A 13,574-nucleotide genomic window follows, 5' to 3' on the forward strand; every position below is an offset into this window, starting at 1 on the left:
GAGCTTTGTGATCTCCCTTTTCTTTTTTTTATGCAGGGTCTCATCCAAATCACATCTTTCAGGATAACAGCAGCAGCTAGTACTTTTAACAGAACTTCGGTACTGGAGAAAGTCAGGCCAGCTGATGCTGAGAATCTTTAACACAAAGCAATTCTGGAAAATGTCTGGTACTACTATTACCGATGTGTGTGACAGTGGTAGACCATGCCCAGGTCCCCATGTCTCAACTGGACACTGACAGATACATAGCTAGAATCTGTCTCATTCACATGGGCGGCGGGTATAATAGGCTCTGCCTCCCCATGTGCTGCTGCAGCTCTGGCCACCGGACCCCCAGCTGCGGGGTTTGGCGACAAAGTTTTTGCTTTATTATGCCCCATGCAGGTTCCGGGGCGGCTGAGGAGGCACATACCACTTCCTCGGCCACCCTGGAACCTGCCTGGGGCATATCAAAAGCATCTTCTAACAGATGCTTTTCCCCTGGGTGGGTTGGGTCGGGGAAGGGAGGTGCGGCACAGCTTCGGCCAGCCCCAGGCTCCTCCAGGTTTGGTGGAGAGGCTCAGGGCTTTGGCCAGCCCAGGGCTTCTCAAGGTGGCTTGGAGCTTCCGCCGGCCTGGGGCTCCTGCAGCTGGGGGGAAGGGCTCTCCGGGCGGGGTGGGGCTTGTGGTTCTGGCCACGGGGAGGGCAGGGGTCTCGGAGCTCCTCAGCCATGTGGAGAGTGCGGGCGGAAGGGGCAGAACAGTGTTTTCCCCAGGAATTGAAATTGGGGGGGTGTTTGAATTTTCGGGGCGGGGGGTCAGGGCCGATGAGGGGTGAGACCGTGACGGTGAAGGTGGGCTGTATGGCACCATAGTAAAAACTGAAAACTGTTTCATGACCATTTTATTAGATTTAACTCATGTTTTGAAATCACACAAATTAAAGTTGGCTATTCAAGCCTTCTATGAAGCACTACATCTACATCCTTCTTGGTTTCTTGTTATAATTTTGCATAACTCTGTTAATGAACTTCTTGAATGCAATGCGTTCATCTTTGGTGGCTTCTCATGTGTCCAGTACTTCCATTCCTTCAATTGATATGCTCATTAGTTCATTCACATGATCAGGCAGAAGGTGACTTCTTTCAGAACACAAAATTCTATTGAATGATAAAAAAGAACACTCAACTGTAGCTGTTGTGACTGGGAGTAGCAAGAGATGAATTCCTACTTCTTTCATCCCAGGAAACATAGTATAAAGATCGGGTCGAGCCACTAGTGATGATAAAAAAGAAGTTGAAGTCAAATCTTCATTCATTCATCGTATGATATTCCACTCTGTGTTCAAATTCTCTATTCTGTCTTGAGCACATGGCAGCCCCATTGCCTCACTCCACTCAACTGTTGGTGTTTTATAGGACAGGGATCTGTAAAAGCTATGTAGAGGTTGAGTAGAACCTAGAAGTCACTGTTGTAGATTTTTAAGAATCAAGTCTGTGTACTTTTTCAATTGTCTTAACAAACACTTCTTGTCCTCTTCACTTAAGGACTCAATATAAATGCCTTCATTAGTCAACTTCTGGACTGAAGTCTTTGCTTCTTCCAGGACTTTTTCAATGGATAGCTCTCTGATTGTCCAGCAATAGAAGCTACATTTGGATCAAAGATCTACTACTGTTGTAGCAGATGCCTGGATGGCATTGTTTAATGACCCAAGTGGTTTCAACAGTAGACTTACAAGAGAGAGACTGGCAATAGTCTTCTCTGAATGTAGTAGCAAAAGTAATCCACCAGCCTCACTACTTAGATACATCTCATCCTTCCAAAGTCAGTAATAATGGCTGGAGTAATATATAACTTATAGGATTGGCTACAAGCATTATCCTTGGTGTGAGACCTAAAGCGCAACTGATCTGGGGTAAATGACTAGTCCTTTGGGACTAGGAGTAATCTGAATATTGCTGTGATTCTTGGTTTAAAGGGCCATCTATCACAGCGATGCACTCACCTGGGTGGCAAGACAGACCAGAGTACCAAGGGAACTGTCTAAGATTCCGTTAAAGCTGTTGAACTGCCTGAGGAGTTTGCCCTTGGTGCAGTTGGGTTGGTGAAATTTAACTTAAGAACTCAAACTATTTGGGGTTTGCGCCCTGTTTGCTTAACAGTTTGCCCTGAGGTTGGTATTCATGCTCTTGTGCCACCATTAGGAGCATCACAATGTGAACAATGCTACAGCAGATCATTTTTACTGTGAAATTTAAACAGTGCCACATATTCAGTTCTTTATACAATACGCTTTATGATAAGAGAATAAGAAGTACACAAAGCAGCGTTCACTTGGAAATTTGACAAAATAACTATGAATATTTTTGGTCGAAGTCTGTTGTTGAATTTACCAGTACAAGTAAACAAAAATACTCAAGCAAAGCTACAAATAACAGTTACAGTTACAGAATCTGTAAAAGAACAGACTCTCATATCACTGACCAGACAATTTCCCCCAGTTAATGTACAGTATATGAGAACAAACTAACATCACTAAGCTGCATTCTCCAATCACAATATAAATGTACAGAAACCTTACAGAGAGATTTCCTGCCTGTTGGAAACATGAAAACCAAAAGCTAGGATCAGATAATCTCCTCAAACAGATGCTGAAATCCAATAGACTTCAAAGGAAGTTGGGCATGTATAGCCAAGGGCAGAAATTGTCCCCAGAGTTTGCCAGTAACATTCTCTACTACTGTGTTTGTCTCTGAGCCTGATTCTGATCTCTGTTACACAATTTACACAGTTGGAGCTCTGCTGAAATCACTATTTCATCTAATTCATACACTGGTGTAAATAAGATCAGAGTCATCTGTCTTCAAATCTGGCTTCCATTTATGAGTAAGTCTGGAACTTTAAACTATCATTTTATCATTTTTGACAATTTTGTGCCCTATAAATATAAATAAATAGCTAGGATCTCAAACCAGCACTGAAATTTCTTTTCGGATGTGCAAATGTAGAAGTATTCTGATGTGGAACAGATTTAGGGTCAGATTCTCATTTACATTTAAGTTCCCTTAAAAATACTGGCAGTGTAAAGGAGCCTTAAGATAGGTGTAAATTACAATGCCAGAGCAGTGGGAAGGGTCATCTCTCAGATTTGAATTCAGCAAATCACAGTTAGGGTGAAGTATGAGGTGGAGATCAAAGGGCACTGAAATCTCGACCTCTTGTTCAGGGATTCCAGCTGCATCTAAACTGAAACCAAAAAATAAGCAAGTTTTGGTTTTGGATCCAATTCTGAACCTATTCTGGTGTGGAATCATATCAGAGGATAAGAATCTAAACACACTTCTTCTCCCTGGCCCAGAAATGTAAATAAGTTCAAATTCAAAGTTCTAGTTTTCACCCACTTCTAGTAGTTCACATTTGTACTGACTTCACATTTTCACTGTGTGCCACTTCAACCTTGTAGTTTGCTAAAAACTCTGAGTGAGTACTGGGCTATCCCTGGACAGAAAGCAATCCATTTAGGAAGTAAGGAAATGCTACACAGAAAAATAAAACTAGAAGATTCTACTTATGATTTTACTCAGAAGGGGCCTGATCCAACGCCCACTGAAATGAATGGAAAGACTCCTATTGACTTCAGTGGGTTTTGGATCAGGCCCTGTACCCTATACAGGCCCTATAGCAGGGGTGGGCAAACTTTTTGGCCTGAGGGCCACATCAGGGAATAGAAATTGTATGGCGAGCCATGAATGCTCACAAAATTGGGGTTGGGGTGCGGGAGGTGGTGAGGGCTCTGGTTGAGGGTGCAGGCTCTGGGGTGGGGCTGGGGATGAGAGGTTTCGGGTCCAGGAGGGTGCTCTGGGCTGAGATTGAGGGGTTTGGAGAGCGGGAGGGGGATCAGGGCTGGGGCAGAGGGTTGGGGCATGGGGAGAGTCTCATGGATGCAGGCTCCGAGCGGCACTTACCTCAAGTGTCTCTCGGAAGCAGTGGCATGTCCCTTCTCCGGCTCTTACACAGGCACTGCCCCTGCAGCTCCCATTGGCGCACTGGAGGGAGCCATTGGAGCATGTAGGAGCCAGAGCAGGGCCATGCCACAGCTTCCGGGAGCCGCGTGGTGCGGCCCTCGACCCTGCGCCCCGGCTGGAGCACCAGAGCAGGGCCGAACCATGTGGTGTGGCCCCTCTAATGCAGCGCCCTGGCTGGAGCGCCGGAGCAGGGCCAACCCACGTGGTGCAGACCCCTCGACCCAGCGGCCCAGCTGGAGCACCGGAGCGGGGCAAGCTCCAGACCCTGCTCCCCAGCGGGAGCTTGCGGGCTAGCTTAAAACAGCCTGCGGGCTGTAGTTTGCCCACCCCTGCCCTATAGTGATGGCATTGCTACAGTTAGTCAGGCAATGTATCTAAATTGGGACCTTAAACAAACAACTATATTTTAGGGAACACATCCTCCAACTTCTACATTGTATTGATGACTTTACTGCACTTCTTGACATTATGCATTTTTCAATTAAAGTGATGCAGTTTACAGGCCAGTCCACTGTAACATTTATATTTGTATTCAGCTAATTATCCTGTGATGACAGTATATCAGTTAGACACACACAGGTACATTGTTGATATCAAATTGACTTCCCTTAACAAAAGCCTTAGTATGCATACAGCGTGTAAGTCTTACTCCATACAGACAAATTCTGGCTGGCCTTTCACATACATAGCACAAGAGAAATGCATAATACACCTGATGCGTCTCAACCTTGCCTCCTCCCAGACTCTAATCTGCAGTCCCTTTGTCCACTGAGCTGCAGAGGGCAGGTCTTGGTAGAAGTAGCATAGTCCATACGGAATCCAGACCTGCCCAGAGGCAGTATGTGCTCACCCCACTGATTATACCTTCAGGCAATTTGCACAGTCAGCTGTGCACATTCCCATGGCCAGCAAGAACACAGGCACAAAGTAAACAGAGTTGCTAATAGAAAAACAGTGTTAGTTTGCCTGCATTTGGGAGTAAACCCCAGAGAGCCAGAATTTGGCATAAGAAAAATATTTCTTGTAATCATAATGGAACTTCTTTTCCAAAGTTTTATTCTTAACCCCTGTAAAATATATTACTGTTTTGAAAACATATTCTAGCATTATCATAAACCATAAAATATATTCTCTTTTCTCACTTCAATGTGCAAAGTAGAAAATAAAACAAAATGGTTTGTTGAAATATATCAAATATAGGAAGCAATTCTCTTCTGTTCATGATGCTAGTGTCCATTCTCTAATGCAGGGTGTACAGTGAGTTCAGAGGCAAACAAAGCAAGGTGCCTTTTTGTATTCTTTTTTGCAGCTGGCTGATCACACAATTTGACTTCAATGTTGCCATCACTGAATGCTTCTCTCCTGGCCTCCTCTAAAGCAGTGGGCTCTCTTAGAGAAAGACTTGCCTTTTGCTGCATCATGGTAATCCCCGAGTTTCCAAGTCGCCTCGAAGGGGATGGGTTTTCCTTGACAATACAAAAGCAGATTGCAGAGAGGAAATTTTTCTTGAAGTTCTCGTTCATAAAGGCATATACCATAGGGTTACAAATGGAATTGAAAAACCCAATGATCTGAACAATAGCAAAGATCATCTTGATTGTGACGTCATCATACTCACTTTCAAAATTACCTGGGAAAAAGGAAATATAATTATATAGATACCCACATGCCATACCCACCCTTGCAGGTCAGAAGTTCTTGTTCAGCTTCAAGAAAAAGTTCTTAGATGTTTTTATCCATTTTAATGATGGGTTTGACCAGAAAGCAAAACAAAACAAAACACAGTCATATAAAGATAGTCTGAAAATCGCAATTTATGAATTGCAAAATTAACAGACAGCTGAGTGACACAAAGCTACCAGTCAGTTACATACATTGTTTATTTAAACCCCATTGTCCCCCATGTTCTATCTTCACTTCAGATTTGTAAACACTGTTTTTGTCACCCTACACTGTCCTCTGCCCTTTTTACAGCTCACACGGTGGAAAACTAGCTCTCTCCTCTGTGCTCACACACTTTGGGTCCAATCCAGGCCAGATATAAGCAGGTAATGCTCCAGCCATTTAAAATAAATAGTAATCAACATGAGTATTTATAGAGCACTTCACATGTTCAAAGCACTTTACATAGTAGTTGGCAGCGTGGCCTAATAGAGAGTGTACTGTATTGGGACTAACAAGAGCTGGGTCCTATTCCCAGCTCTGCCACTGGCCTGCTGGGTAAATCTCTGTACCTCAGTTTCCCCCTTTGTAAAATGGAGATAATGATACTGACTCCTTTGTAAAGTGCTTTGAGATCAACGGATGAAAAGCACTATAAAAGCAAATTATCATTAGCTGAGTAAATATTTGCCCCATTTTACAGACAGGGGAAAGGAAGAAAGGGGAAGTGACAAGCCATGCAATGAGTCAGTAGCAGAGCTGGAATTACAACTCGAAACCAACTCACAATCCTGTGCTTAACTCACCAAGCCTCTCTTTTGTCCACCTATACCAGGAATTGAATTCATTTCAGAGTCTCATCTCTGGTCAGTGTAGAAGCAGGGTTTCGCCTTCAAGGCTAATAGTTCCAAAAAAAGCGTTTTTATATAATGGATGAATGGCTTTGGTTGTAGTGAATTGTGTGTTTTCAACTGATGAATCAATGTAGTGAGGAAGAGAAATGCATCAGCCCCTTTGCTCTGCGCTGATACTTAGTTGCTAGTGTTTTAAACAAGATCCTTGGTGATTGAGGCACGTAAAAGCAAAGAAGGACTGCAGTAGTCACGATCCACAATTTGGTTTGAAATTTCTATGAGGCAACTGCAGTAGCAGCCAAAAATAACTTAGGGCAAAACCCACAGATAGTCTCTGATTTGCACTGAGGATGTCTTACCTGCAAGGCAGCTCTGTAGTATACTTTGGCATTGCACTATCTGCAAGGCCAGTTCTGACAGCTGCAGACCCTTCATGTTCAGGGTGAGAGGAGCCCCCACAGGGAGACAGAGTATCGTGAGCAGTGCTTGAGTCCTACTGGAATATTCCGGGTCACTGTTATGGCACTGTTTGGGGGAGCTAGAAGGTGTAATGGCACTTCCAGTATTTCCAGTACTTGCATTCTGCCACTTCTTGAGCACAGCACTCACATGCTGACTATGAGTGCTTGTTCTTTGCTCCTCCTCCACGCACCATAGAAGGAGAGAGTGTGAGAAAGGCATGCCTACAATGGGCCTCCTAGGCCCTGGACACAAGAACAGATCTGCTGGGTGCCAACTCCCAGTCTTGTCAGTTTTGACTCAGGCTTAAGATGAAGCAACAGTAGGAAGGAGACATTTTAAATTCAGATTTGGGAGCAGGTGTCAGTGTCTTCCTCATTTGAGACCAATTGTCTTAATTGCTGTCCCCAATCAGGGACTCTGATGGGGCAAAAAGGCCCCACATCCACAGAAAAGGGGTAAAGGAGAGTCTATGGGCCCAGCTAACCTCACCTCACTATACCTGCAGCCAATGCCAAGCCTGGAGGGGCAATAAAGGAGAGAGGCTGACTCAGTTCAAGGCTGAAAGAGCTAGTAATGATGAGAATGAGAGTATAGATATCTGTGAGAGGAAAAGAAAATGCATTAAAAAAACAATGGGGTATTGAACAGCTGGGAGAGGAAGATGAAACAATTTTAAATGAAAACTTCAGTATGAGGGAACTTCCAAAAGCTATAAAAAAGAGCAAAAGTACTGCTCCAGGCCGGATGGTATAAGCTTTGAAATGCTTAAACACCTATCTGAAAGAAGTCTGAGGGTGATACTAAAATTGGGCAATAGCATATGAGGAAAAGGTGATCTGCCAGTTGAGTGGAAGCATGCAGTTACTGTTCCAGCAAGGAAACCAGGCAAGCTGAGATCTTGACCTGATGCATACAGGCCAACTTTTCTGGATATTGAAAGAGCTTATGGAATGTTCTGGAGAGGGTTTACTTATAAAGTGGCTGCCATGGGTATAAAAGGAAGGAAGTCTAGGTGGATAAGGGATTTCTTAAGTAAAAGAACTATGCAGGTGTGAGTAGGAAAAGCCTACTCCAATATATGTACACTAACAAATGGCACTCCACATGATCATGATGAATGATCTTCCAAAAGAGTTAAGTGCAGGAATGGGCATTGCTTTATTTGCTGACGATTTTGCCTCAGGGGTCACAAACAGATACCCGGAAAGAGCTGCTAAAAGAGTAAATGTACTAAGGACAGGCGCAGAATGGAGAAACGCGAGGCTTTAAATTCTCAATTGACAAAACTAAGGGAATGATATTCACTAAAAAGAAAAATTTTAAAGATTATAAATCATATCTATATGGATAGCAAATAAGTATAGTTAAAAGCTACAGATTTTTAGGGGTGATATTTGATAGCACGTTCACTTGGAAGAATCATATGGAAAGTACTTCTCAAACCTCTTGGCGCGTGGATAAGAGAGTACTCGTGATGTTATACAGAACTCCAGTAAGACCAATTGATCAGTACATGTACCAGGCTTTTGGTTCAGCATCAAAAATGAATTTGAGAAAGCTTGACTCAGTCCAAGCTCTGGGGTTGCAAATTGCATGTGGTGCCTTCATCACAACACTGCTGTGTGTAATTCAGATAGCTGCAGGTGAACTGTCCATTGCTTTAAGAATAAAGCTTTTAGACTTAACCTTTTGGGATAAAGTCATTGGAAACTGAAGATGAAAATACCAAACTAATATAGGATGAATGCTGGGAATTAAGTGGGCTATGTGTAGGGCAAAAACTCAAAATGCCTCAAGTAAGCAAGGTTAAAGTGTGGACAAAAGATCTTGGTGAAAACAAAGACCTAAAAGATTAAAATTTATAGCTTTGGGAAAAATATATTATGACTGGAAAAGGAGTGTTAAATGTGCAAGCTATAGCAAATGAAAACATTTGTGATAAATGGGAATGCTACTGTCCAATATATACTGATGGATCCAAAGATGTAAGAACAGGACGAATGGGAACAGCTTTCAGTGTTCCTGCACTCAGAATCAAATTTTGTAGCCGTTTTGACAGCTGAACTGGCAAGGATAATGCTGGCATTAAATTGAGTCATAGGGTATGTCTACACTACAGGATTAATTCGAATTTATATAATTCGAATTTAGGAAACCGATTTTGTAAATTCGAATGTATTCGGCCACACTAGGCACCATTAATTCGGTGGTTTGCGTCCAAGCTACCATAGTAGCATCGATTTCCAGAGCGTTGCATTGTGGGTAGCTTTTACATAGCTATCCCATAGTTCCCGCAGTCTCCACCCCCCTTGGAATTCTGGGTTGAGACCCCAGTGCATGATGGGGCAAAAAACATTGTCGCAGGTAGTTCTGGGTACAGCCTCCCCCTCCCTCCCTGAAAGCAACGGCAGACAACCATTTCGCGCCTTTTTTCCTGAGTGAACTCTGCAGACTCCATTCTGCATCAAGCATGGATCCCGTTGTGCTCCAGAACGCAGTCTTGAACATTATAAACACCTCGCGCTTTCTCGTGGAGTTTATGCTTACACAGGACCAGAAAAAAGAGGCGAGGAGGAGGAGGAGGCGGCGATTGCAGCGCAGCGACCAGCGTGATGAGGACATGGACACGGACACAGAATTCTCTGAGACCGCGGGCCCCGGTGCTTTGGAGATTATGATGTTAATGGGCCAGGTTATAGGCTTTGAACGCCGATTCTGGGCCCGGGAAACAAGCACAGACTGGTGGGACCGCATAGTGTTGCAGGTGTGGGACGATTCCCAGTGGCTGAGAAACTTTCGCATGCGTAAGGGCACTTTCATGGAACTTTGTGACTTGCTTTCCCCTGCCCTGAAGCGCCAGAATACCAAGATGAGAGCAGCCCTCACAGTTGAGAAGCGAGTGGCGATAGCCCTGTGGAAGCTTGCAACGCCAGACAGCTACCGGTCAGTCGGGAATCAATTTGGAGTGGGCAAATCTACTGTGGGGGCTGCTGTGATGCAAGTAGCCAAAGCAATCACGGAGGTGCTGCTACGAAAGGTAGTGACTCTGGGAAATGTGCAGGTCATAGTGGATGGCTTTGCTGCAATGGGATTCCCTAACTGTGGTGGGGCAATAGATGGAACCCATATTCCTATCTTGGCACCGGAGCACCAGGGTACCCAGTACATAAACCGCAAGGGGTACTTCTCAATGGTGCTGCAAGCACTTGTGGATCACAAGGGACGTTTCACCAACATCCATGTGGGCTGGCCGGGAAGGGTTCATGACGCTCGCGTCTTCAGGAACACCAATCTGTTTAAACGGCTGCAGCAAGGGACTTACTTTCCGGACCAGAAAATAACCGTGGGGGATGTTGAAATGCCAATTGTTATTCTTGGGGACCCAGCCTACCCCTTAATGCCATGGCTCATGAAGCCATACACAGGCAGCCTGGACAGGAGTCAGGAGTTGTTCAACTACAGGCTGAGCAAGTGCAGAATGGTGGTAGAATGTGCATTTGGCCGTTTAAAAGGTCGCTGGCGATCCTTATTGACTCGCTCAGACCTCAGCCAAACCAATATCCCCATTGTTATTACTGCTTGCTGTGTGCTTCACAATCTCTGTGAGAGCAAGGGGGAGACCTTTATGGCAGGGTGGGAGGCTGAGGCAAATCGCCTGGCTGCTGATTACTCGCAGCCAGACACCAGGGCGATTAGAAGAGCACACGATGAAGCGCTGCGCATTAGGGAAGCTTTGAAAACCAGTTTCATGACTGGCCAGGCTACAGTGTGAAATTTATGTTTGTTTATCCTTCCTGAAAACCCGCCCCCTTTATTGACTCATTCTCTGTAAGGAACCCACCCTCCCCCTTCCCCCAGCTTGCTTTCAAAGGAAATAAAGTCACCATTGTTTAAAAATCATTTATTCTTTATGAATTGATTATAAAAAGAGGGAGAGAACCTGAGTGGGGTTTGGGAGGAGGATCAGCGGGAAGGAAAAGCCCAGTAAAAAAAGGTTAAGAAAATGGCAGCCTTTTGCTTGGGCTGTCCACTGGGGTGGAATGGGAGGGTGTACGGAGCCTCCCCCCCCCGTGTTCTTACACATCTGGGTGTGGAGGCTATGGAAAATGGTGAGGAGGTAGGGGGGTTATACAGGGGCTGTAGCGGCACAGAACCTGAGTGGGGTTTGGGAGGAGGATCTGCGGGAAGGAAAAGCCCAGTAAAAAAAGGTTAAAAAAATGGCAGCCTTTTGCTTGGGCTGTCCACTGGGGTGGAATGGGAGGGTGTACGGAGCCTCCCCCCCCGTGTTCTTACACGTCTGGGTGTGGAGGCTATGGAACATGGTGAGGAGGTAGGGGGGTTATACAGGGGCTGTAGCGGCACTCGGTTCTCCAGCAGCCGTTCCTGAAGCTCCACCAGACGCCGGAGCATGTCTGTTTGCTCACGCAGCAGCCCCAGCGTTGCTTCCCGACTCCTCTGATCTTCCTGCCGCCACCTCTCATCTCGAGCGTCTCTCCTCTCCTCACGTTGGTCCCTTCTGTCCTCACGTTGGTCCCTCATGTCCTCACGTTGGTCCCTCATGTCCTCACGTTGGTCCCTCCTGTCCTCACGGTCACTGGCTTCTTTCCTATACTTGCAAACCGTCTCCTTCCACTCATTCAGATGAGCTCTTTCATTCCTGGTGGATTGCATGATTTCGGAAAACATCTCTTCTCTCGTTTTTTTTTTACGACGCCTTATCTGGGATAGCCTTCGGGAAGGAGGAGGGAGGCTTGAAACATTTGCACCTGCTGGAGGGAGTGAAAAAAGGAGAGAATTTTTTTAAAAGATACATTTTTCAGAACAATGCTTATACTCTTTCACGGTGTATACTATTCACATTACATAGCACATGTGATTTCTGTGCAAGGTCGCATTTTGCCTCTTAATATTGAGTGCCTGTGGCTTTGCTGCTAGAGATCACAGACGCAGGTCGGGGCAACAGAATTCACCTTGCATGCTGCCATGGTAAGCCACTGTCTTTAGGCTTCTGCGCCCTGCTTTCCCACATACCAAGCAAAGCCCGTTGTGCTGCAGTTTTCCTGTTAGCTTGTTTTCTGCTGCTGAAGGTTAACACCCCCCCCCCATCCAATTCTCTGGGATGAGTGCTTTATTCCTCCCCCCACCGCGTGGCTGGTATCAGGGAAGATCCCTGCAGGAACCAAACTAACACCCCCCCCCCCACCCGCCATGAATTCTCTGGGATGAGTGCTTTATCCCTCCCCCCACCGCGTGGCTGGTATCAGGGAAGATCCCTGCAGGAACCAAACTAACACCCCCCCCCCCCACCCGCCATGAATTCTCTGGGATGAGTGCTTTATCCCTCCCCCCACCGCGTGGCTGGTATCAGGGAAGATCCCTGCAGGAACCAAACTAACACCCCCCCCCCCACCCGCCATGAATTCTCTGGGATGAGTGCTTTATCCCTCCCCCCACCGCCTGGCTGGTATCAGGGAAGATCCCTGCAGGAACCAAACTAACACCCCCCCCCCCATCCAATTCTCTGGGATGAGTGCTTTATCCCTCCCCCCACCGCGTGGCTGGTATCAGGGAAGATCCCTGCAGGAACCAAACTAACACACCCCCCCCACCCGCCATGAATTCTCTGGGATGAGTGCTTTATCCCTCCCCCCACCGCCTGGCTGGTATCAGGGAAGATCCCTGCTAGCAAAACGCGAAAAGCTCTGGGCCAATCCTCCCCCCCCCTTGCACTTGGCTAAATGCAGGGAAGGATTTCTTTTCAGCCACAGGCAAACAGCCCAGTAGGAACGGCCACCTCAGTCCCCTTAATTAAATTCCCTTATTTCAACCAGGTTACCCTAAGCGATATCACTCTCCTGAGGATTACACAGCAAGATAAAGAACGGATGTTGCTTGAATGCCAGCAAACACCGGGACCATACGCTGCCAGGCTCTGTCAGGCAATGATACCAGATTACTTGCTACTAGCATGGCGTGGTCAAGTGTCCTACCATGGAGGACGGAATAAGGCTGCACTGCCCAGAAACCTTGTGGCAAGGCTTTTGGAGTACCTCCAGGAGAGCTTCATGGAGATGTCCCTGGAGGATTTCCGCTCCATCCCCAGACATGTTAACAGACTTTTCCAGTAGCTGTACTGGCTGCGAATGCATCCCAAGTGCTCAGGGCAAATTAATCATTAAAAATGCTTGCTTTTAAACCATGTTTTATATTTTAAAAGGTAAACTCACCTGAGGTCCCTTCCATGGGGTCATGGTCTTGGGTGCTGGCTTGGGAGGCTTGGGAGGGTACTTCAGTCAGGGTGAGAAACAGTTCCTGGCTGTTGGGGAGAACGGAGAGCTGGGTGCTCTCTGCCAGCTCGTCCTCCTCCTCCTCCTCTTCCCCTTCCGCGGAATCATCAGGTGTCCCTGATGAGATTATCCCCAGCTCGGAATCCACAGTCAGAGGTGGGGTAGTGGTGGCGGCCCCCCCTAGAAATGCATTTAGCTCAGCGTAGAAGCGGCATGTCCGCGGCTCTGACCCGGAGCGACCGTTTGCCTCCTTTGCTTTTTGATAGGCTTGTCTGAGCTCCTTGACTTTCACGCGGCACTGAT

The 13,574-nt window shown here is 46.2% G+C and overlaps 1 protein-coding gene across 1 annotated transcript in view; it reads right to left on the bottom strand.

Annotated features, from left to right (window-relative positions):
* Nucleotides 1–5,232: 5,232 nt before the first annotated feature.
* Nucleotides 5,233–13,574, bottom strand: part of QRFPR (pyroglutamylated RFamide peptide receptor) — a 61,331-nt gene continuing 52,989 nt past the window's right edge. Inside the window, exon 6 of the mRNA XM_065405446.1 lies at nt 5,233–5,636. Within this exon, the coding sequence (XP_065261518.1) occupies nt 5,233–5,636 (404 nt within the window). The remainder of the gene's footprint in view (nt 5,637–13,574) is intronic.

This window comes from Emys orbicularis, chromosome 5 (genome assembly GCF_028017835.1).
Source record: "Emys orbicularis isolate rEmyOrb1 chromosome 5, rEmyOrb1.hap1, whole genome shotgun sequence".
NCBI lineage: Eukaryota > Metazoa > Chordata > Testudines > Emydidae > Emys > Emys orbicularis.